This window comes from Electrona antarctica (assembly GCF_951216825.1).
Source record: "Electrona antarctica genome assembly, chromosome: 19".
NCBI classification, from domain to species: domain Eukaryota; kingdom Metazoa; phylum Chordata; class Actinopteri; order Myctophiformes; family Myctophidae; genus Electrona; species Electrona antarctica.
Window position 1 is genome coordinate 5,119,471 of NC_136800.1, and position 26,826 is coordinate 5,146,296.

Here is a 26,826-nt window from a genome sequence, read left to right on the forward strand (position 1 = left end):
TCCACAAGAATACCTAACATTTATTCAGAAACAGAATGAGAATCACAGACAACAGCAGCCATCAAAAGCCCAGTCCACCAATGTTTTGCAATGCAACAAGTTGCAACTTACAGTCGCAACTATACTTGCAAGCACTTGCAACAGAAGCCCAAAAACTGCTGCAAACTGCAACATGGCAATTCAGAACGCTGCAATGTCTCTCCGCAACATATTACAACTGTTTTGTTGCATCACGGATCATTGGTGTGGAGACTGTGGACTAGGTGGACAGATTACATTTATTGTGATGGATTCATGGTTATTGTCCCTTGCAAAATATGCAAACAAAACATGAGAACCGTTGACATTTATTTACATATATTTTATTCAGACATACTGTACATCCTGAGTATGTGCATGACTGAGCAAGACAGAGTGTGTTGGAGAGAGCTGATGGGGTTTTGATCTGCTGGACCAGGGTCAATAGTCGGGGAGCAACTGTTAATCAAACTAAACTTCAAAAACTGTGGAAATGGCCGATCTCGAAATGCAACACGTTGTGAGCTTGTAGATCTGCTAATTTGAGTATGTGTAGTAAAACAACGCTAAATTGCTAAATCGAGTTGTTCACACAGAAAAAAATTAGAAAGAGGAACACACTTGATTAGATTAGTCAAAAAAACAAAAACAGAAATAACAGTAGTTGCAGCTCTAAACTAGTCAGCAGATCAGAAGAGAGTGTGCATCTGGAATCTGTCAGAGAGCTGAGGTTTTGATCTGCTGGACCAGGGTCAGTAGATCTTGCTGCTGCAGTTTGAGCTCCAGCATAAGGGCGTTGAGGTACTGTGCTGATGCTGGCCTCTCCAGGGCCTCACGAACCACCAGCGACACCTCAGACAACCTAAAACACACGGCAGACACAACTGTAATGTAGAGTACGCACCACAGACGCTAAACCCCTTATCCCTAAACTTCTTTGCCTTTTTTTTTTTTTTTTTATTACTATTTTGCAAAACATTTTTGAATAGTTCAACTAGCCAATCTACATTGACACGTTGTGAGCTTGTAGACTGGCCATTTTAGCCATTCAAAAATGTTTTGCAAAATAGTAAAAAAAAAGGCAAAGACGTTTAGGGACAAGCGGTTTAGCGGTGACAAAAATGGAGCCCTAAGTATTAAGAGCCCAAATGGCTCTTAAAACATGCAGCAAGAAAACATTTATTGCTGCATGTTTCTATCTAGTTTGTATTTGTGTGTATGCTTCTAGCACACAACTACACTTTTTTTTTTTGCATACAATTAATTACAATTATTTTTCAGTTATGGGTATAGTGACCATTTCGAGCTGTGAATTCCTGCAGGTCATAGTACTGCACGCTTCGACTACCATGGTTATTGGTTACCTTGCCTCCTCCCTCCCCCAGCTCTACCTCTCCAGTCTACCTGTATAGGTGTACTGTTGGCTAATCTCCGGTTCACCCCGGGGTCTAGAGTTGCAGGGGTGGAGGGGGGGGGGGGGCATCCATTATTCAGTTGGCCGCAACAATAGAGGCCAGACCAACTCCACACTCACAGCTGCCAGGCAGCAGATAGATAAGACAGCACGCCAAATTATTCATGACAGAGGGATGAAGGACGCACAGGTTAGGGAAGTTGATTTGGGAGACTAATTAAATCATACAGTACAAATAAATGGGGCATGCGGCATATACGACTTGATGAGGAAAAAGGATGATGGGGTGGTGCAATCTGAGCAAAAGCCAGTTGAAATAGGCCAGTTGAAATAGGTGAAATGTTCATGAGACCATTTTGTTTGTTACGCAAAGCAAAGCAAAGTTACTATATTTACCCAGGGTATCTGGGCTAAGCTCAAGAACTTGTTTCCAGCCAGGCCCTGCTCATAGAACATTTCATGGTAGTGGTTCAATGCCTTGCTCAAGGGCACTTCAGCGGTGGTAATTTTAACGTGTCGGACCGCTGATTCGAACTGGCGACCTCCTGGTATCAAGACCGCTCCGCAATCCGTTCGGCCACCGCAGATTCGAATGGCATCATATTGATGAGGTTGGCATCATATTGATGAGGTCAGTCTAACTCAAATATGGAGATGGGGACATACTACCCTCCAAGTACAGCTCTACTGGCCATAGCATGGAGGGACGTTGGATTTGGGATTATAAAAAACAACAACAATGTTGTCGTTGTCGATTTGAAAATAATCAGGGGATTACTTGGCAGAAGTCACAGACGTTTGACGCTGATCAGTGTAGTGGTTTGTAAGATTAGCCACGGACAGACATATTCGGGAATATATTTGGACACAATTTGGAGAGACATACATTATGAACATACCCTGTTCCTGTCAGTGCAATAATTCAAACCCAGCATAGAGGTATAACATGCAGTATTCCTGTGCCTTTAATGTTCATGTGAAACAAAAATGTTCTGGATGAGCAGGTGGAAATACTTGTCCAAACGTTTGATATACTTTTCTTGACCCAAAAACATTACAGCGAAAAACAAACAAACAAACAGATCCAATTTGAAGTTATTAATCTACTCGACCTATCTTACTGTTCAGAGATCGGTTGTGGCACAAACACTTTGGATGTCAGTTTCTCGATACAAACTTCTTCCAGTTTGTTAATCTGGCCACAACAGCTATGGACAAAATTGGGAAAACCTTGCTTTATACAAAAACTAACCTCTTTTTTTATTCCACAATGCAAATAAAGTCAGAACAGAAATAAGCAGCATGTTCAAACACTCCTTGAAGTAGTACAAGTAGTAGTAGTCCAACAATACTCCAGATTGTTATAAATCAGAGTTGTAGTTTAAATGGTTGTTGTCATCATCTCACTTAGGCATCAGGTGGAATGTTTCCCAGGACATTTTATAGTCTGTGTATTTAGATTGTCTCTGTGTGTGTATTTAGCTTTGAACGTGTACAGGACATGGGCCTGTATGTGCTACTCCATCACGGATATAGAGGGAGCAATCAGATGGAGATAAGGCCAGGAGTTGTCTGTGTGTACTCAAGACAGGAGCAGCACGGAACTGTCCGTAAATTGTGCACGCGCGCGCACACACACACACACACACACACACACACACACACACACACACACACACACACACACACACACACACACACACACACACACACACACACACACACACACACACACACACACACACACACACACACACACACACACACACACACACACACACACACACACACACACACACACACACACACACACACACACACACACACACAAGCTTTGCCTGGCACAGAACTCTAAACTAGAAGTAAAGGGTTTGTTAGAGGAAAACAACGTCCCGGCATCCGAAATTACACAGATACAAAGTTGCCCACATAGAACAGGTCTAGGCTATGCGTATGCGAGTCATTGATTGGTCAGAGAGAACAATGTGTGTGGTTGCTTTGATTTGTGCGTTTTCTTAACCACGCTTGTATGAAGGCACGGGAAATGATTGCTTTTCCAAATATTGCAACAGAAGATCGAAAACAGAGCATTGAGATACACATGTCAGGACCATCCATTCATGATCTACTCTACTGATTGCATTTATCGACCAACAATGTGTACAACTGCAAAGTGAAGATCCACTCAGGAAAATCACTTTGCTCCAGTTGTGGTGTTAAGTTTAAAGATTGGATGTTCTTCCATGCCCCCCCCCTCCCTCCCTCCTGTTCTCTTGCCTTGCTAGGGAACAGGCTGTGCAGCTGTTATCTTATGGAACCATAACACACACATACACGCCTAAAAAATAAAAAAAAAACACACATGCTAGTGAGATGTTCCATTCTCTAGTATGCGTGTTACTGTGGCAGACATTTAACAGAAAGTTCCATGCTGTTCCAGTCCAAGCACAAATTAGCGCTGCACGATTAAATCGGAAAAAGGTCGAGATCCAGATTCAGACACCTGAATTTGAGCAAGAATCGTGCAGCACTAGTTGGCGGCGGTCCAATTAATTTTAGTTACCCATATATTTTTGCTCCTAGAGAGACTTTAAGAGAGGTCTAAATCAATCACTTTGATGTTCAAAGTCACAGTAGTTTGCCACATTTTGAATGTAGTAATGTTCAGCAACAGCAATATTTTCATGGAAAAAATATGAGAATCGTGTGAGAATTGTGATCTCATTTCTCGTGGAGGAAAATTGAGATTTGAGCAAATGTTTAACCCATTCTGAGATCAGATTCTATAAATGTCTTCTACATCCTGACAGTTTTCTGAAAAAGCTATGTTTCTATGTCAGTGGTTCTTCGATTTTTCAAAAATAGCAGACCTACAAGCTCGTAGCGCGCCGCTCGTAGCGCGCCACTCGGTGGCGCGCTATGAGCTTGTAGATCTGCTATTTTTCAATAGCTAAAGCATAACATAATGCTAACACCAAAAAGCAAGAATCGTGCAGCACTAGCAAAATACAAATAAATAAACACAAAATGGAAAAGCACCAGCACAATACACACAAAACACTTACAAATGGAGAAGGACCAGCGCTATCAGTGTCCATTCTGGGGTTTGGTGGATTATGTTGGTGTTGGTAAACCTACAGAAAACAAGAAATGATTTGAGTAAATCTTATGCCACAGGCTTTTCTGCCTTTTCTATACAGTATGTGAACACATATGTAGAGGAATTAATGTTGACAGAAGGTTTGAGTTTACGCACACATTTGTTATTGTTTTTACCTTATATAAAGAGCAAAGACAGATATAACATAAATAATTGAGATTGGTCCATATTTGTCATATCGGGTCATATCGGTGAATATGCCAGTCTAACCACATTTGTGTGAGGAGTCTGCTATAAACACGTGCACAACATGAGATATATAGCTAGATAGCTATTCACAACACTGGTATCGGTATTCGGCTAACACAGAAATTGTGGTATCGGGATCTGATCGGAAACTAAAAAGTCTTATATAGCCTGATCAGCTGTGGTCTGACGTAATGTCTGACGTAATGAAATCACACCCGTGTGAACTGGGTGACCGTAGCAACCATGCTCATTTTTTGGTACGAACAGACAAACAGACAGACAGACAGACAGACAGACACGTAAACTAACAAAGCCAGTCGTAGGAGTGGTTTACACCACTCAAAAAGTGTATCGGCTATCGGGACATCCCTAATTGACATACATTGACAAATATGTCTAAAGAATGTTGGCCCTGGCCGAGAAGTGACAGGCATTATGATTAATAAAAGTCCAACAGTCCGTTGTGTGGTGTTCCTACATGGAGTGGTGTTTACAAGACGCCATTGTACAACTGAGGAAGGGGAAAGAAGGCTGAACGAAGTCTTCGAGAGTCCGAAAACCGTGGCAGAAAATGGACATTTAGTCAAATATCTCCACTTTGCCACGAGATTAACACAGACCTTATTCTCCCCACTTCCTCCAGTGATTATGGCAATGAAATATATGTCGGGCAGAAACCTTGTATCTCCATATTTCAATGGAGATATGCTTTTATCAGCTTGCAAAGCTGATAAAAACTAGTCCAGTCACGTGGTCTAGTCTCTAGTGGCGAGATTCTATCACCCTTCGCGAAAAACAGGCAATCAAAGACAATTGTAAATACATGCGTTACTGTTGTTACAAAAAGAGTAAAGCCATGAGTACCAGTAGGGGCGCTGTTGTGCCAGAAACAGAGACAGAGAGATAGTATTGCACTGTTGTCTGCTAATGAGAGAGAGAGAGGGAGAGAGAGAGGGGGGGGGGGGGGTGGGGGGGGGGGGGATTTGCACCACTCAGTTCACACGGGTGTGATTTTTTTATTATGATTATTCTTTCTTCATTTCATTTTCCTAGCACAAGGGTGCAACAAACAAAGTGGCAAAGCACTACATGTTTGTGCTACTACTACAGCATATCAATATGAATCTGGTAAGCACTAAATTCACACAAGCGTTTGACACCGACAGTGTATAAACTAGGAAAAGAGAACAATCATTAAATCTGACGAGGTCCTACCAACCGCCGGAAAGCTCTCTGTCAATAGAGTGGTGATGAATGGCTCTCCAACGGGACTGTGTACATTATACAACTCTTAGGGCCCATTGCAGTGGGACCAGCGAGCAGCGAAAAGAGAATTCCTGGAAGTAGGCTTCTTACTGGACGTGTTACTGTGCTAGTATTAAATCACTGCCATGGGAAGTCAACTGCATTCTGCCAGTTACCACTTCCTGCTGATGGCAACTGTGCCAGCCAATCACAATCTGCAAATGACTATGGCAGGAAGTATGTTCGAGTTTGGTACAAGCTTTCGATTTGTGTCATTTTATGTCGGCAAATAAATACACATGACCAAGTACTAGTTATCTACTAGCTACCGTGTACGTCGCCTCAAAACAAAACCTTTACGGTTGAAAAGACCCTGAGAGGGACTAAAGGAATGTCTGTTAGTGGGAATCAGGTACAGTAAGTCTGAAGTGTGGTGTACTCACCTGAAGGTCCTGACCAGGTGGTTGAGATCCCTTCCGATGTCATGTATGGTGAGACGCATCGGGCCCACGACGTTTATGAGACTGAGACGTGTCAGACAGAAAGGTCAGTTATACGTACAGTAGATCCAGTCCAAGTAAAAAAGAAAAGTCAATTTAGTTTTCATCAACAGGTTCCGTCCATCCGACGTGTCCACACGTCCTAGGGAATCCAACCGACGGATTCAAAGGATGTGTGTACACGTCCTAGCGCATCTTCAACTTCAATGATATCACGCGATGGAGTTAGACCCTAAGGGCACCGTACGCTTCACTCTTCGTTCAACGGTTACTTCCTAGTGTACCGCGGCAGAAAGAATGCCTCGTCTCTCCTAAACTAGAGCGCTCTCCGTGGTTTTGATCTGATGGATATACTAAGCTCTTCATTTCTGACTTCTCAACTGCCTCTCGTTCAAAATAAGAACGTGATGGATTATTTAGCGATAATATTAAAACGAGAGAAAGGTAAGCAAGCAAAAAAACATCTCCGTTTTTTACAGAGTAAAAGCGGCAATGTCTTCCCGGCACCCCAGAGCTCCTATTTTGAAGGAATCCCGGGGCTGATTGTGTTAATAATAGAGGTCCAACTAGAATCGATAAATTGAAACCAAATGAATGATGTCCCACCCATCCCATTCATACGATACCTTTAGCCACAAGGACAGCAGATGAGTGATAAATGGTTCAACTACTATAGACGAATAACAGTCTAAGTCCACACTAATTATCCATAATGTATAAATGATGGATACGGGGTCAGGACAACTAGGCCTTTTCTTGGAGGGGTCAGAATAAAATTTGGACTTAAACTGTTGTGCTATAAAACTGTAGCAGTTTTAGAGCTATTTGCTATAGCTATCAGGTTTATTAATGTCAATGTTACATCAAGAAACTGTGCAGGTGAATGGAAGTATCAGCTGCTTTTGTACATTATTGTAATCATGTAAACATTTCTGACACATGAAGAAAAGAACATGCATGAATGTGCGCACACACACACACCTTGTGGTGAGCTTCTCCATAGCGATGCGTTTCTGAATATGGTGCTGGGCAGTGGAGTCAATGAGAGGCAAAGATATTTCATTCCAGCTCTGCTGCAGAGAAGACAAAACAGAAAAAGTAAAGGCCATTAGGTAGATGAAGGCTACTCTACAACATACATGGGCAACTAGTTCATAGTATAACTAAATGCATCAGGATTCCAATTCAAAAATAGCAAAACATTATTCAGGATTTCAATACAAAATAAAATATAGCAAAATAGCTGATCTACAAGCTCGTTTTGAGATTGGCTATTTTTTCCTGACAGTGATATGCAATGTGGCCCTCTGGAGTGAGTGTGGAAATATTGTGGCCCTCTCCATTGTCAAAGTTGCCCACCCCTGCTCTACAAGCTGTTTGCAGCGCCCCCGAGTGGCCAGTGGTACATGCTACAAACCAATGTTCACATCTTCCCTCCCTCTTTCATTCGCCTTTTGACATCCTCCACCCTCCTTCCTCGTAATCTCCCCATGCTATGAGAAAGATGGGGGCATTTCTACGCCTTTATTGGATAGTGATAGTGGAGACAGATGAAATAGCAGGATAGATGGGTAAGGAAGTACAAGCAGCACGGGGCCTCGGGTCAGACTCTAACCGGGTCGGCCGCACGCTCTACCAAGTGATAACTGGGACTGACGTTGAAATCATTTCCATTTTCAATAAAGCATGTTTACGCTTTCGGTAATTCTCCAGCACCTCTCTCACCTGAGTGTTTTCTGCAGGCTGTTTGTTCTCCTCAGGCTGCGTCCAGGTGCCCTGGTAAAACTCTGTGACCCTCAGCTGCATCTCCTGGGTCTGCTTCCGCAGCCCGTCATAGTCTGGAACTGGAGCCCACGGCCTCTCCTGCTGCCCTGGAAGCCTGGCCTCGACCCCTCCGTCTCCCTCTACCACCGCCTCCAAGTCATCTTCATCCAACTCCTCCTCCTCCTTCTTCTCTTCCTTTCCTTCCCTGCTGTCCACGGGGGGCGGGTCCGGGCCGGCACCGTAAAGGAATGTCAGTGTCTCCGCGGTCCTCCATTCCAGCAGAGTTGTTTTCAGGCCTTCTAGTAGGTTCTGCCGGAAGTTGTCGGGCCCAGCAGCCCGGGCTGAGTGGTGTTTGAGGAGGTCGCGTAGCCCTGCGGCCCCTCTCTGGCTCATACCCACTTGGGTGATGTCGAGGCCTGGTTGGGCTGCGCTGGTGTCGCCCTGAGTAGCGGGGAGTGGTTGAGGTGAAGCGGAGGATTCCATGTGAATTCTGTTTTCTGTAAACGCAGACGGGACAACTGCAGTCGTGTGTTCTTCTTGCAGTTTACCCTGCTTCAGAGCTGGATCTCTGTCTGGAGGCGCGCTGTCGGTGGTTGCCTCTGTTTCAGAGCATAAATTAAGCTTAGCTACTCCCTCTTCGACAGAATTCCCCACAAGCGGACCTCGCTCCTCGCAGACCAGCTTCTGCACCCCTATAGTATTAAGTTGTTTGTGTCTTGCCATGTCTGCGCCTGGTTCTGTTTTAGAGGCAATACACTCTTTACTGTTCTGTTTAGTTACATTTCTATTTAGCGTCTCTCTTCCTCGATGCGGGGTCTCCTCTTTATCCTTCTCTCCCTCCACATTCTCCTGCCTCGCCCGTTTCCCAAGCTCTCTTTGCTCTCCCTCATCCGTGCGTTTGGGCAGTTCGCCCCAGTGCACTCTGGGTCCATTTCGCTGGGACACCACGCTGGAGACAAAGTCCTGTTCCTGTTCTTCGTCGCTGCTGTCGCTGTGGACAGAGCCGGCTGCAGGGGCCTGACGCTCTAGAGGTGAAGGGGTCTCGATGTCCTCCTCGCGGAGGCACATCGCTGAAAGCCTCACCTCCTCACCTGAGCTACCACTGAACACAGGAAAGAAGGTAAAAAGAAGGTTGGTTTTTAGTGCCTATTATTAAGGGCCGATTCATACTCCTATTTTACCGCTGTTTCGGCGCTGTAGTGCCGAAATGATTCCGGCTCGTCAGAAATTTTCAGTAGCACCGAAGAGCCGACTTTAGGACGGTACCCCCCCCCCCCCCCCCCGAACCTCAAATGACGTGACATTGTAGGCTCTACAGAGCCGAACCGACTTTTATTCGGCTCTAAAATAGGAGTATGAATCGGCCCTTATACTTTGCGCACAACAGTATCACTCAATTAAGATATTTCATGTCGTCACAATACAAATTTCATTTGAAATCAGTTATCTTCTCAGAGCGACTCCATAGCTCAACTGGAAGTCTATTCGGTATTATAGAAGTATAAATTAGGATTACAGTAAGTCATATGTTATATCAAACAGCAAGATACAGGATCATGTTCAATGTTGGACTTGGGACACCTTTATAAGACACACACTGCCTCTTTTATATTTGATCCTTTGGTTGAATCTAATCGTGGATTAAATAAAAGAATAATACATACCAATCTCCTTTCTCCATCAAAGTGATTTCAGGAGGGCTGTTGGTGGGATTTAAAATAAAGACAAGAGGATGATTACAAGTTACAACACAAGATGATGGTATAAAAATAGTAGGGTCAACATTCCCTTTTTAATTAATTTGATCAACTGCCCTTTGGCAGACATTCACAGAGGTTTGTCGTCATAATTCTTGAAATTAAACTCAAACACTATATATAAGCATTATGTCACGTCCTTGTGTCTTACCATGTTTTGATCTCGTCTGTTGGTCCTTATATGACATGATGAAGCCAATCTACATGTTGCACTTTTACATTTCTATTATATTGTAGCACATTCTATTGTATTCTACTGTCACATCAGTGTTTCATGTTGTATGGTGTACGTTTACCCGTCATGCTGCCTGAGCCACAGGGGTGTCTTGGGTATTTGCAGCTCAAACGCTTTGGACGCTTTGTAGCAGAAGTTACTGCAGAAGGACTGAACAGCAGGAGGCAATATTAACTATTACTTGAATTGCTTCTACAAAGAAAAACACGCTAAATATCTGTGATCCACACATACAAAAATTAAAATAAATGAACCAAGGGTTTTGCAGTGTACACAGAACGTACCTTGCGTTCACTGATGTCATATACTTTATTGGTCTTGGTGCTAATTTTGAACTGCTGAGTAGGGATCTATGAATTAAAGAGCAGAAATGAATTACGGTAAAACATACTGTCCAATACAAAGTGTAGTGATGATGGAGAACGATGTAGGGCTCTCACCTTCTCTAGTTTATTCTGACATATAGGATAGCCACACAGTTTAACGATGGATCTCTCCTCTATGGCGTCTTTGTAATTGTCTGCCGTTATGAACTTCGCCTACAAAAGGAGGAGAAAGGAAATGGGTGAAAAACACAACAGTAAACTATACTGTACTGGGTAATACGGGTGGATGATCTAATGGTTTGAGTGACCACATCTCCCTTACTATGTTTTAAAATATTATATGTGAGTAAATAAGTAGATAAAATAAAAATAGCCGATATAAATGCTCACAACGTACTGCGATGAGATGTGTTGTTAACTTGTACAGTACAAAGTACAGTATAAGGGCTTAAGTGGTTAATCAATTTGTCAAAATACATAACAAATAAAATATATTTATTTTAACCCATTCTGGGCGGGAACCCCTTTTGGTGTTTTAACTAAGTGTTATGTTATACTTTAGCTATTGAAAAATAGCAGATCTACAAGCTCATAGCACGCCACCGAGTGGCGCACTACGAGCTTTGAATATATATTCTTTCAGAGCGAACGTTTTTTTTATTTTGACGACAGGCCTAATATTGATTATTTGATGAATCGAAAAAGTAATGGATAGAATAATAACTAAGAAAATAATCTATATTTGCAGTCTTATTTGACTGTACGTTAATAACTAAGAAAATAATCTACATTTGCAGTCCTATTTGACTGTAGTACTTACACAGTCGAGAAGAAAGTCTTCAGTCACTCTGTCCTCGTCTAGGAGACGTTCCACAATCTGAACAGCTCTCTTCTCCAAATCCAGCTTGTCCATCAGTGCTTCCTTTACAGCCTCTCTTCTGTCATTGGACAAACAAATGGAGTCGTATGAGGGGGTGGGGCAATTGGTGGAGAATAATATCCAAGAGGAACATTAGCAAGAGAGGCCAACTTTGCTTTACTTTCCGTATAGGTGCTGCCACACTATCGAAAGAGCCGCGCACGTCTTAAACTGTGCGCAGCTTATTTTCCGAGTTTTTAGACAGCTGGTGGATGGAAATTAAGCTCCACCTCCGCGGAAGACTTGCGCGACGGCCAGATTCCGCGGAGGTGGAGCTTCTTTTCCATCCACCAGCTGTCTAAAAACTCGGAAAATAAGCTGCGCACAGCTTAAGACATGCGCGGCTGTCGACCGTTTTGCGCTTAGGTGTGGAAACAGTGTATCTGCGTGAGGTGGGCGGTAACATTATTAGGAGACGGGAAGAATGTTGGAGTCTATTCATTTCCAATGGGAGAGTGAACGTGAACACAGCTTCTGAACCATTCCTTAACTCCATGGTCACTGAACTAAATACTGGACCCAATCACCACAAGGCACACAATAATATTCATAGTAAAATGGCTTCTTTTAGCGAGACAAATCAGGAGAAAATCTACTTTGTTAATGACATTTCTTTATCCCAGCAACAAACTCTCGCGAGATTTGAGATGAGTCCGGAAGCCTCTCTCTGCCCATCTGCAATTTGACGGACAACACATAGGGGGCTCTGACCCCATATTTAAGATGACAATATGTGAATATTATAACAATGGACAAATAAAAGTGAAATTAAATGTGTGTTCCAATGCTTAATAATATAATTTTCCATAACTGTCTTAGACTCTTGGTTGATGGGGGCTGATTTAGGAAATGGTATTTGCCATATAATGCTCTCAATGCTCCACATGACGTCAGTGTTGTCAGCCTGGGAGAGGGGGTGGGGAGGTCGGGGAGAAGCAAACCACGCCTACTATATTTAGGAGACCATTTGTAGGCTTTGTGTACCATTTCGTGGCTCCAATGAAGTTCGCCCATCTTCATAAATAGACCATCTTTGATAATATACATATACTACCCCCCCCCCCCCCCACACACACACACACACACACACAAACCTTCTTGCTTCTTCTTCAGCGTTCATTGCTTGTTTCTTTGCTTTGTCACCTGGCAAAATTATAGGAATAGATAGAATAGATTAAATACACACTGATCACTACAGACGACAAGAGCTGACAGACCCCAAGTCACAGCAATTAATTGTTGAGTGAGAGAGTACACACTACACACTGAGCACTACAAGCAAATAATAAAGAAAATAAATAAGTGTTCTATGGCTGGGTTAAAGAATAGAATACATGTAATAATGTATGTATTCAATTCATCCATTCTAGGGTTAGGGGAACTTGGGGCATATAGGGCCAGCCAAAAAACACTATGGCCTATATGGACATATTATGTACACAAGAGGTTCCCAACCAGCAACCACTGGTGGTCCTTGAGCCCCCCTCTGGTGGTACACAGAGGAGTCGCCCAAAAAAGGAGAAAAATGACAAAAGTGGAATGAAATATTTATATTACTACAGGTCAGGTAGTTCTTCTGACCAAGCAATTGGTTGAAATAGGCTATCCAGCGCCGTGCTGAAATGAGCATGACAGCACAGCACACCTAGCCGTTAATAGAAGATTTGAGAACGGATTAATCACGCTTCGACAGTGTTCGCCAAGCTCGTTTGAACAACCTAAATACACAACGAATCAAACTACGAAACAGTGTAACTGCCATGACCAAATCAGCTAAAAGTAACTTCATTAATGATAAAGCTGAGGAAAACAAAAACAATCCTCATGAGCTCTGGAAGATACTAAACAATCAACTAAGCTATGGTCAGAAACTAAAAACCAGATTTTCGAACTTAAACATCAAATCTGACAACACTCTCATCACTGACAACCTTGATGTGGCCAACTACTTGAATATCTTCTTTACAAACATATCAACAACTCTGGTTAACAAACTGCCCTCCCACTCTGGGCTCTTTGGTGTAGAGCACATTACAACCTTCTACAAAAACCTAGGTGTTTGTAAAGACGATTTTAAACTAGTTATGGTAACAACTGATGAGGTAATTAAGAAACTGAGTGCCCTCCAACCCCACAAGGCCACAGGCCATGACAACATTCCCTCCAAATTTCTCAGAGACTCAGCCATCTCTATAGCTCCAATCATCACCCACATAGTAAACCTCTCCATCAAACAGGGACAGGTCCCCCAAGATTTCAAACTGGCCAAAGTAACCCCCTTGCACAAGAAAGGGAGTAAATTAGACCCCGGCAACTACCGCCCTATTTCTATTCTTAGTTCCATCTCGAAAGTGATGGAAAAAATAGTCTATGAACAGGTTGAAAAGTATCTTGCCACTAATAAATTATTGTACGAGTTCCAATCTGGCTTCAGAACATCCCACTCCACTGACACATGCCTCCTCTATTTGAGCGACCACATCAAACAAGAGGTGGACGCTGGCAAATACTGCGGCATGGTCATGCTGGACCTCCAAAAGGCTTTTGACACCGTGAACCACTCCATACTGGTTAACAAGCTAAAAGCAATTGGTTTCGATAGCACATCAGTGAGCTGGATGCAATCCTACCTGGAGGGGAGAGAGCAGATGGTGGAAGTGAACGGAACACTGTCCCCCCCCCTCCCAGTGAGCTGTGGCGTTCCACAAGGAAGCATACTAGGGCCTCTACTGTTCCTAATATATGTAAACGACATGACTTCAGCCTGTGACTGCAACTTGTTCCTGTTCGCAGATGACTCAGCACTGCTGGTCTCGGACAGGGACAAACTGCAGGTTGAAAATGCCCTCAGCTCTGAACTCGGTAGAATCTGCACCTGGCTCGCTGATAACAAACTATCTTTACACCTGGGAAAAACTGAATCCATTCTCTTTGGCTCTATTAGTAACCTCAGCAAGGCAAATGGCTTCTTGGTTAGAGTGGGTGACAATGTTATCACACGTAAAGATGAAATTACCTACCTAGGTTCCATCCTGGAGGCTAATCTTTCCGGTGATAAAATGGCCACCAACGTAATCAAAAAAGTCAACCATAGAACAAGATTCCTCTACAGGATCTCCTCACTGGTCAACAAAAACACCTTGAAGACCTTAACAGGAGCCCTTGTACAGGGTTTCTTTGACTATGCATGCACCTCCTGGTACCACAGCACCTCAAAGGCCCTTAAAACCAGGCTCCAGACTTCCCAAAACAAACTGGTCAGGCTCCTACTTGATCTAGCCCCCCGAACCCACCTCACCCCTGCCCACTTCGACAGGCTGGAATGGCTTAGGGTCGACGACAGAGTACAGCATCTTGCAATGGGTCTGGTCCACAAGATTCGATACACCACCAAGATACCCATGTACCTGTCTAGATACTTCCTTAATGTTAACGAAGTCCACACCCACAACACCAGAGGGAGTGCAACGAACCATGTACAACCCAGATTCGGCACAAACAAGGGACTAAATTCTTTTCGCTCCTATGCCACCAAAATGTGGAACGCCCTACCAACTGTCATTAAGACATGCGAATCCCTTGACTCCTTCAAAACCGCTCTCAAAGGGCACCTACGGATGGCTGCAATTCGAAACTGGCCCCCGTAAAATCTGAATCCCCCCCCCCGCCCCCCCCTTTTTTCCCCTCACTGTATATATTTCTTTTCCCTTTTTACCTCCCTTTTGATGAATTCTTTTTTGATGAATTCCTGTTCTGTCTATAGAAGTGTCTATTTGTACGTCTCTAAATGTTTTGATGATTTGAACATGGTGGACCCTGTTGGAAACAAGTGTAATGCTTAATTGGGTCGTCCACTCACAGTTAACAGCCTTTGTATTGAGTTTGTGCTTGAAATGTACTGTAATTCTGCAAACTGTTAATAAATTCTTCAATCAATCAATCAAACATTAGTGCTGATTAGTGATTAGACAGAGTTTTGTCAGAGCAGCAGCATTATTGTTGCCTTAGGAATGGAACAAAAAGGGCAGGTATACGCTCCTGTATTTTAACATCAGTTATGATGGTACTTATTGGAGAGACACATATTTTCCGAGGTGGTACTTCGTCTTCAGTATAAAAACATTAAAAAGGTTGGGAACCACTCATGTACACTACACACTATACAATAGTATACATAATGACTGATACCGTGTCCGCCGGCCTACAACAACATGTGTTCTATCAACACGAACAGTGAACGAGCATTAACTATAATTACTCGTTTGACTTTTCGAGATATTTCCAATTTAAATGAAAGCGGACCTTTTTTAGAGGTTTTTGAGGAGCGGTTGCTCCGTCTTCTCTCTTCACTGTCCTCCATGTTGCTTCTCTGTTTTGCCAAGTTCACCTCTGAACTATGACGCGTTTGAGTCTACGGCAAGTCTTTGGGACCAGATTAGTTCAGTCAAACGCAAAGCACTTCCTCGCTTCACACCACAGCCATGCATGTTCACGCCACAGCCTCTCTGACATGTAAGTAAACATAATGATCTATTCAAAACGTTCTTCCTCAGCAAGCAATACATTAACACATTTATTAGCGTTGGACTTCTATAAAATAAATATCGTGGTATGGTGGGTATGCTGCTAAGCTAACACATCAATACATAGTAATACACCATTCTCTTGAAATCAGTCCAGTCTCATTACATTTGACAGTTGTCATCAGTATGATTTTTAACAAAGTGTTTAACTTGAACCGTAACCAGTAATGATCTTATAACTGGATTTCCACCAGCACAACAAACAGCACAAAGCTTTGGCTTCATGTACAGGACCACAATGGAAACAAGTGTTTGTGTTATCATTTTAATAACAACAATCTGATCAATCAATCAACAAAGAACATCACTTTTGTGTTAAGAAATATTTTACACAGTGTGAACATCAATAGGCTGTCTGTGTATTGTCTTATTATATTAATAATACATTTTCTTCCATAGAATCCTCAGGGTTTCAGTTTGAAAGGAGACCACCAATCCCGTAAAGACCATTTCTGTAAAGCAGTGATGTCATTCGAGCAGCTCAGTGATGTCGTCCAAAGATGTGTAAGTCACAATAGCAACTAGACTCTGTCTGTCTGTCCATTCAGCCATCTATTATCACCCATCCATCCAAATCACCGTAAACATAGTCCTGCCAAGTGTTTTTAAGACAGAGAATCAAACATCCAGTTTTTGCCCTCTCTTTCATACAGCAAACAGTCCAAAGTGATGACTACACCACCGAGGATTATGATGTCTTTATGATTGCCGGACGGACTTGCATAGAGGAGGGAGACTGTGCTCAAGTCCTTAGTATTGTTGTGGATGACAAAAATCAGGTAAGGAAGAGGGTTTGTGTGTACTCCATGAATGTGCACACACATATTTCATTTTTGAGTGGTGCAAACCACTCCAACAACCAGCTTTGTCTGTATGTTTGTGTACCTGTACCTGTACGTGTCCGTGCATAGGTGAGCATGGTTACCATGGTCACTGACATTACGTCAGACCACAGCTGATCAGGCTATATAAGACCTTGCACCACTCAGTTCACACGGGTGTGATTTTTGAGTGGTGCAAACCACTCCAACAACTGGCTTTGTACCCGTGTACCCGGGTTTGTTCGTACCAAAAACACGAGCATGGTTGCTATGGTTAGCAACCAAAAAAACGAGCATGGTTGCTATGGTTAGCAACCAAAAAAACGAGCATGGTTGCTATGGTTAGTATGTGACGTCACTGACATCACAGATATCACGTCAGAGTGCACCACTCAGTTCACACAGGTGTGATTTTTCTTTATGTGAATGGGTTCCCAATAATATGAATCCAAATTGTTGGTGGAAAAAACCCACATGTAATTCTTGTTTCCATGCCATGGCATGTACTGTATATGGAAATGTACTACATTTGTTATGACTGCTTATTTAGTTGGTTTTCTGTGTGTTATTTTCCAATATATCTTTGTTCACCCCATGAAACAGTGTAATATGTAGTCCCTTCATCCTTCTCAGGCCATAGTGAGATGTATGGGTTGGAACCTGCTGCCTCCTCTGATCCAAGTTCTTCTAAAGAAGGAGGACAAGAATCTTCCTCAGTGCCTGGCCATTTTCAAACACTTGATCAAGGTCTGCTTCTCAGTCCCACATTGATTCCACACATTGATGCCATATCTTGCATTTTTTCCACTTGAAAATAGAACAAATTAGGCTTTATTATTTTTGCATATTGCATAGGGCAGCTATACCTTGCCAATTCTCTCCCCTTATTTCACATCTCGTATACAATTTCTTGTGTTTAAAATGGCACCAGTCAAAGAAACCTACAGTATAGATAGTTTTATGGTGGCAAATGGTCCCGAAGTAAAAAGTTGTTGTGTATTTGGTCAGGTCTGTATTCCCAAGGAGCTGCTGGTTGGCTTATTGGAGCAGCTGGATGAGGCCCACCCGGAAACCATAACAGACACCATTGTCCTCCTATGGAAACCACTACAAGACGGCAAGGAAGATAGTTCACTTTACACATACTTATACCCAACTATTCTACACACACACATACATCACTATATGGGCTACAGTTCTCGGAACCTTTTGTTCCCAAGGCTACTTACTCTTACGTTTACACACATAAGTAAGTAGCCTTGCCGAGCCATGAGGCCCATAGGGCAGGAGCCTATCTCCTGTTTCTGTAGCGTGAGGCAGCTTGATGTACAAGTACACCCCCTGGACATGACGCTAGTATGTCGCAGGGACTTACCCCCAATCCAACCCTTGATGCTGAGTGTCAACTGTCAAGCAGGGAGGCACTGGGTCCCATTTTTTTAGAGTCTAACCACAAGGCCACTGAGCTGGTTTACACACATACGTCAACATAAATACTGTATAGTTGGTGACATGTGGTTTGGAGAAGCCACAAAATCTGAGCTCACTGTCCCAGAAATGATGTCTTTTCCACCTCCATCTTTCGGCACATTCTTTACATCCACCACCCGATTCATGCATTGTTGTACAATGGTGCACGCCAAAAAATAGCCGAGCTGCAAGCTCACAACATATTATACTTAGTACTGGTGATGATAGTATCTTGGTTTACATATGGTCCTAGATTGTTTATTTCTATGCATTACCTCGTGTTGTCCTTGCTTACTGTAAATCACTCTGGATTAAGAGCATCTGCTAAATGCCTAAATTCAGTTGTAAATTGGCATGCAAAAAAACTGAGCTTATTGTTTCTACTTGCTTCCACCCCTCACCCTCAATCCTACAACACTCCCTGGATATCTCTGTCTCTCTCTCTCTGTGCGTGTGTCTCTCTTCACTCTCGCTCACAGTGCTGGGGCGTCTGGGCAGCCGTAAGGCCTCGTCCCTGGGCATGGTTCTGTCCACCCTGCTTGAGCAGGTGGCCAAGCTTCCGGTCCCCAAGACCAAAGAGCAAGAAACGGATGATAACTTCTCCCTGTGCCGCTGCTGCACTGTTCTCCGGGGTTTCATCATCCCCCTTGTACACGAGGCCAGGCAGAACACCCTTAAATTACGTAAGGAGACGCCAGATTTGGCTGTGGATGGAAAAGACGGTGGTCTGCTGGTTAAAGAGGACGAGCTGAAGACGGAACTGTTGAAGTTGTAAGTGGGATTTGTTTTGTTCCAGATTTGTTCGGTTTATTATAGGTTATCAAATCTATGCTTTTTCTGTCTTTTTATACTTGAAGCTGTATGAAGAGTCTGTGTGAGCCTCTCTTGGGCGTTGTGCTGACGGATGCAGACACCCTGGCTGTGTCTCCCATTAGGGACTTCGCTGAAGAGATATTGGTAGGAGCCCAATAAAAAAGTTGTTTTAAGTTGATGTGTAATATAGCACAAGCACATTGCAAATAACTGATAAATGCACAGAAGAGCTACACAATATTTACTAACCAGCATGATAGCAGTTGCAGGTATGTTTGCTGCACTGGAATTGTGACTGCGCCATCCTTTCTTCTGGTGCATGTGTGTGTGTGTCTGTGTGTGCGGATGCCTGTTTTCTATAGTTCAGTCTAACACAAATTGGTGAGCCGCTCCATAACCTGGTGTTCCACCCTGGGCTGAAGAGGAAAGCGTTGCCAGGGTTTCTGGAAGAGGAGGTGCTCTATCCCAAAGAGTCGTTAGCCAGCCTGGCTTATCTTCTGTTTGTCAATCACCTTGCTGCCTTGCCTGCTGTGTTCAGGTAACTTCATTTTATTCTCGTTTTGTGGTTTTGCTGGATTATGCTTACCATATTAACCCTGGTGTCCGTATGTATGGGGAAGAAAATCAATAGTAGCAGATCTACAACAAGCTCACAAAGCATTGCATGACCAACAAAGTGGTTAAAATAACATTGACTTTATGACCTCCAAATATTCCTGCCCACTTTGGCCTAGAAATGCAGTTTTAAAAAGCTTGTTAGTACAGCACACATTAGATTGGCTCGGAATTCCCGAGACAAAGTGAGGGAGAGAAGTCACATGGAGAGAGGTGGCTCTCAAAAGGGTTCAAACGAACAAAGTCACTGACATATGTCTCCACAACAGCCTGGAGGCGAAGCACAGCACACATTAGCGCAGAACTGTTTTACCAGCAGTTAAAATTTGCACCTTGCCTTCATTACTTATGCACACTTTATGACTAGCTAATAATGGAATTTATAATGTATTTGTGTAATCTTATTTATTTTCAGCCCTGTGTTTCTCCTACGGTGTAATATGGAACATATCAACCTGCTTTTGTCCAGGTAACTACTCTATACAGTATGTGTACATGACTTATAACAAACCCATTTTTTTTTAGCAGAAGGTGGCATGCCCGTTCCCTTTTCTGGTACATTTTCCTAAAGCTTTGTTTGATTGGCTCGGCACTAGCAGTTTTATTGTCGAGCCAATCAAACAAAGCAGCTCAGTGGCCTTGGTTAGGGTGTCCGCTCTGACTGAGATTGGGTGGTCGTGGTTCGAGGTCATACCAAAGTTTTAAAAGGGGACCCAATGCCTTCCTGCTTGGCATAAAGGGTTGGATTGGGGCTCGCTGCGACATACTAGCGTCATGTCCAGGGGGTGTAGTTGTAGATCAAGCTGCCTTACGTTGCTACAGAAACAAGGCCCCATGGCTCTGCAAGGCAATCAAACAAAGCTATGGGAAGGAAATAGGCATGCCACCTTCGGGAAACCCTGGACTACAGTTAAAGCACAGAGCCTGGCTATAGATTGTATTTACAGCATTGTACGCCCATGTTTTACCCGTGTTTTCTGTTGTTAGAACTGAGGAAACGTGGATTCAGAAAGGATTGGTAAGTCTTCTCCTAAGCATCACCTTACTTACTTAATTTCTTACTTAGTCCCATTAATGCGTGGGTGGTCCATAAGCCTCTACGTCAGGGGTTCTCAACCCGTGGGTCGCGACCCCTCGGGGGGTCGCCAAATTATTTTAGGGGGTCCCCAAAAATTTTTTTTTTCACGATTTTTCAAAAATAGCAGACCTACAAGCTCGTAGCGCGCCACTCGGTGGCGCGCTATGAGCTTGTAGATCTGCTATTTTTCAATAGCTAAATTATAACAATGCTTAAAACACCAAAAGGGGTTCCCGCCCAAAATGGGTTAAGGTTATTTTAGCAGTCAATTTATATTGGGGGTCGGGAGGGGGCGGGGCGGGGGTCCCGAGATATTGCCAAAGCATTTCCGGGGGTCCCCGGCCAAAAACGTTGAGAACCCCTGCTCTACGTGAAATAAAACTACAATGGGTAGTTCAATCACTGCCTACAGAATGCTCGTTTTCATTTTCTTTTACTTCCTGTATATTGAAAGTATATTTTTCTCGGTCACCAGGAGTTGTATCAGAAAAGTCTGATGAGGACCGAGGATGCCAGTCTCTCTGTAAACCTTCTGAACATCAAAGCCTTCATCAGTGTCCCACAGGTACAGTACACAGAAATGTACACACACAATTTGATTGGTCTCCATTTCAATATGCATATAGTATTGTTTTAATAATGCTCTTTTACTGCTCACAAACTTGCATTCGGGAGCAGCATACTGGTGTACAGACTTTTTATTCTTATATACCGTTACCGTTTTTGATCCCATTTTGGGCGGGAACCCCTTTTGGTGTTTTAAGCATTCTGTTCTACTTTAGCTATTGAAAAATAGCAGATCTACAAGCTCATAGCGCGCCACCGAGTGGCGCGCTATGAGCTTGAAGGTCTGCTATTTTTGAAAAGTCGTGAAAATGTGGCACAAATCTTTGAATATATATTTCAGAGCGAACATTTTTAACTAAAAATATTGGCTTCTGAGGGGTCCCTGGAACTACATATGTTGAGATGTGGGTCCTTGGCCCAATAGAGATAATTCTGGGGGTCCTTCACATGAAAAAGGTTGAGTACCACTGACATAGAAACATGGTTTTCAGAAAAATGTTAGGATTTAGAAGCCTTTTTTTTTCATCGACCTCAGTCCACAATGGGTTAACTTCATGCTCTTTTACTTTAACAGCTACAATCTGGCACTTATGAATAAAACATATTATATCTGTATGGTAGAGTTATGTATGACATAACATAACGGGCGGCGTTAGTGGCTCACCTTGTAAGAATGCATTGATACCACACAGATAAGGAAGGACTTCCTGGTTTGAATCTCAGCCGAGGGTCTTTGCTGCATGTCATTTATTTTCCTTCTCTCTCTCACCTTACCTGTCAACTCTCATTGTTACTATTGCAATTAAAGCAGAAAGATGCTTGAACAGTGAACACCCATTAAGACCGGAGGTCGATTCTACAAGTGCCTTAAAATCCCTATGTTACACAACATGTGCTACGTTCTATGTTATCTTTAATAAAAGTATAAGCAGCTACAATTGCTTTAACCATCCATTCTGATTTCTGAGTGTATGGGAGACAGAATGAAACACTATTTCCATATTTAAACGTTTTGTGATTTTCTTTGGTCAATTAACGCCCTACTTGCTCATATTACAGTGTCACACAAAAGTAGCATATCTGCAACAATATCCTGTCAATCTGCTACTTAATTTTGAATTCTGAAAAGTAACAGTTATGGACATATGAGGTTTAGATTTAAGCTATATATCTGTCTCTGTCGGGTGACAGACGATATATAGCTTAAATCTAAAATCCTGATTTTAATGAGTTAATACAATATATCTAGCACAACTTGGAGGTGGTCTCTTTACTCTTCCATTAACACTGGTGTTGGGGACTGGGAGGACGCCTACTCAAATGTCAAATGTACTCTTTCCGTCAGCAGAGGGAGACAGTGAACATAAAATGTACAGATTGTAGCCTTTAAAATCCTGTCCATCGTTCTGTATTCAATTATAAAATTATGATACTACTGTTTTACTGTGGAACACTAAATACAAAGGTTTTGGTAAACATAAGCAGTTGTTCAACCATTGCACATAACTGAAATGGTGGCTTGGCATGTGGTTGTGTTTTATTTTCAGAACTTGGTTAAAGTCATGACACTATGTCCAGCACACCATTTGGTAAGTGTTTCAAATGTTTCCTTCATAACTGTCACTTTCATTCTTTGCTAAGACTAAAACCATCTACAAACAGAATTGTCTGCTGTTACGCTAAATATAATTTCCTATGGATACAAGCACTGAACATGTGTTAACATTTTTAACCCCTTTTGGTGGTTACATACATTATGTTGTAATTTAGCTATTGAAAAATAGCAGATCTACAAGCTCATAGCGCGCCACCGAGTGGCGCGCTATGAACCTGTAGGTCTGCTATTTTTGAAAAATCGTTAAAATGTGCCTCAAATCTTTCAGAAAATTGTCATGATTTAGAAAACTGTAATTTTTTTTAATCAGGCCTGAATGGGTTAACAAAATTGGTTGCAAAATGTTGACGTTTTCTTCTGTTGATAGAGAACTAAAGGTCTACAGGTGTTACAGCTGAGCATTGATAAGTTTGACACTGAGGCCAAGTACAAATTCTTACAGTAAGTATCCTATTTCAATTCTCACATGAAAATCTCACTCTCCACACTCTGCCGCACTATATTGGTTCTCTTGTTTCAGGTCTATGCTCTTGGTTGTCTTGTTTCAGCTCTATACAGATGTCTTGGTTCTCTTGTTTCAGGTCTATGATCTTGGTTGTCTTGTTTCAGCTCTATACAGATGTCTTGGTTCTCTTGTTTCAGGTCTATGATCTTGGTTGTCTTGTTTCAGCTCTATACAGATGTCTTGGTTCTCTTGTTTCAGGTCCATGCTTAGGATCAGCAACCACTCAGGAGTGGAGGGATACATCATCAAAAACATCAAAAACCAGATAGACTATTCCCTGAAGGTAAGACCAATGTGCAAAGCAAAAGTTCTTTGTTTACCCAGGGTAAGTGGACTAAGCTCGAGATGCTTGTTTACAGCCACGCCCTGCTCATAGAACATTTCATGGTTGGGGTTCAGTGCCTTGCTCAAGGGCACTTCAGCGGTGGTAATTTTAACGTGCCGGTCCGGGGATTCGAACTGGCGACCTTCCGGTATCAAGACCGCTCCGCAAACCGTTCGGCCACCGCTGCCAAAGTGTGAAGTACAACACCTGCTACTGTACATATCTGCTAAATATGGGTGTGTCATGTGAGAAGAAAAGGCCTCAGACAGGCAGTGGGATCTTCTGTTTGTCTCCATTCTTACTTTATCGGTTGTGCCTCTGTCTGTCTTGTCTCTCCTCCTCAGCCAGGAAACGGTAATGAGTGGTTCCAGGGGACACATCTACTCCCCCTGCTGCGCCAGGTGCTGCGTCTCCCTGACGGCCCAGAGACAGACCTCTTACAGTACATGGACAGGTCAGTCAGTACACACACACACACACACACTTACTTGCATAGTTTTAATTTACACACACACAGTTTGTCTGGACTTGGTAGCAATGGCGAGTAAAGCTTATAGTAAGTACTGTTACTACTGTATACTGTAAGTCTGTTTTTCTTGTTTTTTTCACAGAGTAATGGAATCTCTGAACCTCCTGCGCTATTTGGTCATCAGAGACAAAGAGTCAGAGAACCAGGTAGCTTTAGTCATAGACAATCTACAGCTGGTTATGCATTGGGACATGGATTTTGAAGTGTCCATGTATGATCTCAGGACACAAATATGTGTGCGTGGTACAGTGTATCCACTGTTTATCAACCACTGGATGAGAAACACTGGCTTAGATACTATAGTACAGTGGTTCTCAACCAGTGGTCCGGGGACCACCAGTGGTCCTTGAGGGGGTTCCAGGTGGTCCCCAGCTAAATGGAGAGTTGGTAACCAAATGGACCCTTATCTTTAACTTTTGAGAGCCTACAATTAAACCAAATGGACCCGTAACCGCAAGGGTCCATTTGGTTTCATTTTACGCTCTCAAGAGCTAAATTATTGTTAAACATCTGCATTACTTAATTTACAAGAAGTCTACACAATTAGAGAATGTAGAAGAATTGTTATTTTGATCAATATTTTCCTATGGTACCAACATCAATACAGAATTGTGGACACACTCTTATCCAACGATAACAAAATATTCTAAGTTATGGGTCTGAGTCAGAGAGGCTAAATCTCATCAAATGGTGGTCCGTGGCTCAAATGGCAAATAAATAATGGACCTTGATATGACAAGGGTTGTAATTGAAAACCACTGCTATAGTATATCAATTATATAGATGCTATATCAATTATTATGGTCACATTTGTCATGTCTTCTCATGCTTCTAGACAGGCATTTGGACAGAGCTGTGTAAGATCGAGGAGAACTTCCTGAAGCCCCTGCGTGTTGGTGTGAACATGTCCAGGGCTCACTATGAGATGGAGCTCAGAAGCACCATGGACAACAAGAAGACCAAGGATATAGGTACACAATGCTACAGTGTGAAATCATGGCTGTTGGTTTTATTTAGTGTAAAGAATTAACCCATTTTGGGGCGGGGAGCCCCTTTGTGTTTTAAACATTGTTATAATTTAGCTATTGAAAAATAGCAGATCTACAAGCTCATAGCGCGCCACCGAGTGGCGCGCTACGAGCTTGTAGGTCTGCTATTTTTGAAAAATCGTGAAAATGTGGCACAAATCTTTGAATATATATTCTTTCAGAGCGAACGTTTTTAACTCAAATATTTGCTTCTGGGAGGGGGTCCCTGGAACAACATTTTCAGATGGGGTCGGCGGACAATTACATATATTTTTGGGGGTCCTTGACATGAAAATGTTTGAGAACCACCGATATAGAAACATAGGTTTTTCCAGAAAACTGTCAGGATTTCTAAGGCATTTGTAGAATCGATCTCGGGTCTTAATGGGTTAAATGGAATGAACACACAGGATCTTACACCAACCCCCTATGTATCCTTACTGCTCACCACTAGTCTTCTAACTGCACACGTGGATTCCTTCCACAGGCAGTTCAGCACTTTCCGTAACTGTTGGTGAGGAGAAATTGGCAAACATGACGAAAGACTCACAGATACAGGTAATTTGGTGATGTACTAAACGTTCTTTTTTTTTTTACACAAATGCATGATTGTCTTTTTAGCAAATTAAAGCAAAACACGTCGTGATTTACTACTTTTTACTCGTTACAGGCTCTGCACTCAGCCCTGGACACGTTCGACATGATGGAGAGCGTTTTGGCGAGGATAGAAGAACTGTCCTTAGGAACTTAGGAAGCGACAGTTTTTTTTTTCCAGTTATGTTACTTAAACATATCGGTATTATTTACCATATGTATGGGTTACTTACATTTGCAATTTTGGAGGAGATACCTGTTGTATTTTTATTTGTTTTTCTTCTCTTTTTCTACAACTCATAAAAAGGACTTTCTTGTCACATTCTGTTGATTTGCAAGTTTGTTGGAACTCGTCTGAGAGTCAAACATCCAAACCATTAGTATTCCATGAAAATAAAGTAACTTTTAATCACCTTGAACCCTAGCGTCCCTATCCTAGGGGCGAATATTCATTTCTACAACCACAAAGCCCAGATCTACAAGCTGCTATTTCTGCAAAAATGTAGACCTAAACTCCACTGCTACCATTTTAACTGTGCCACTGCTGTTAACTACTACTGTTGTACTTCCCCTCGTTCTAGTTATTGGAATTTTCTAAAAAATAACTAGAAATGCACTCTGTCAGGGTCATGGTGGCACAGTCGGTAGTGCTGTCACCTCACAGCTAGAAGGTCCTGGGTTCGATTCCCGCTGGGGACGCTGTGGGCGTGTTCCCTCCTCCGCGTCATCAGTGCCCATACCCGAGGTGGGGTTGGC

General features: G+C 42.7%; 2 protein-coding genes across 3 annotated transcripts; one reads left to right on the plus strand and one right to left on the minus strand.

Annotated features, from left to right (window-relative positions):
- rpap2 (RNA polymerase II associated protein 2) lies at positions 1–15,972 on the minus strand. Of its 2 annotated transcripts, none has more exons than XM_079488872.1 (12): positions 15,830–15,972; positions 12,622–12,670; positions 11,429–11,546; positions 10,723–10,821; positions 10,567–10,632; positions 10,344–10,432; positions 9,955–9,990; positions 8,252–9,392; positions 7,508–7,596; positions 6,470–6,550; positions 4,498–4,566; positions 1–880 (listed from the first exon to the last, which is right to left on the minus strand). In XM_079488872.1, the coding sequence occupies exons 1-12, from the start codon at positions 15,885–15,887 to the stop codon at positions 736–738; spliced, it is 2,040 nt and encodes a 679-aa protein (XP_079344998.1). In that variant the 5' UTR covers positions 15,888–15,972; the 3' UTR covers positions 1–735. The 2 variants fall into 2 exon arrangements, with proteins under 2 accessions (XP_079344998.1, XP_079344997.1); XM_079488871.1 differs by having other exon boundaries at positions 7,508–7,599.
- glmna (glomulin, FKBP associated protein a) lies at positions 15,909–26,489 on the plus strand. The gene is made up of 19 exons (XM_079488873.1): positions 15,909–16,039; positions 16,510–16,614; positions 16,764–16,889; positions 17,565–17,678; positions 17,940–18,048; positions 18,881–19,172; positions 19,259–19,358; positions 19,577–19,752; positions 20,245–20,298; positions 20,817–20,847; positions 21,383–21,472; positions 23,022–23,063; positions 23,457–23,530; positions 23,793–23,877; positions 24,264–24,373; positions 24,531–24,594; positions 25,284–25,419; positions 25,964–26,034; positions 26,147–26,489. The coding sequence occupies exons 2-19, from the start codon at positions 16,576–16,578 to the stop codon at positions 26,225–26,227; spliced, it is 1,794 nt and encodes a 597-aa protein (XP_079344999.1). The 5' UTR covers positions 15,909–16,039; positions 16,510–16,575; the 3' UTR covers positions 26,228–26,489.
- The last annotated feature ends 337 nt before the right edge of the window (positions 26,490–26,826 follow it).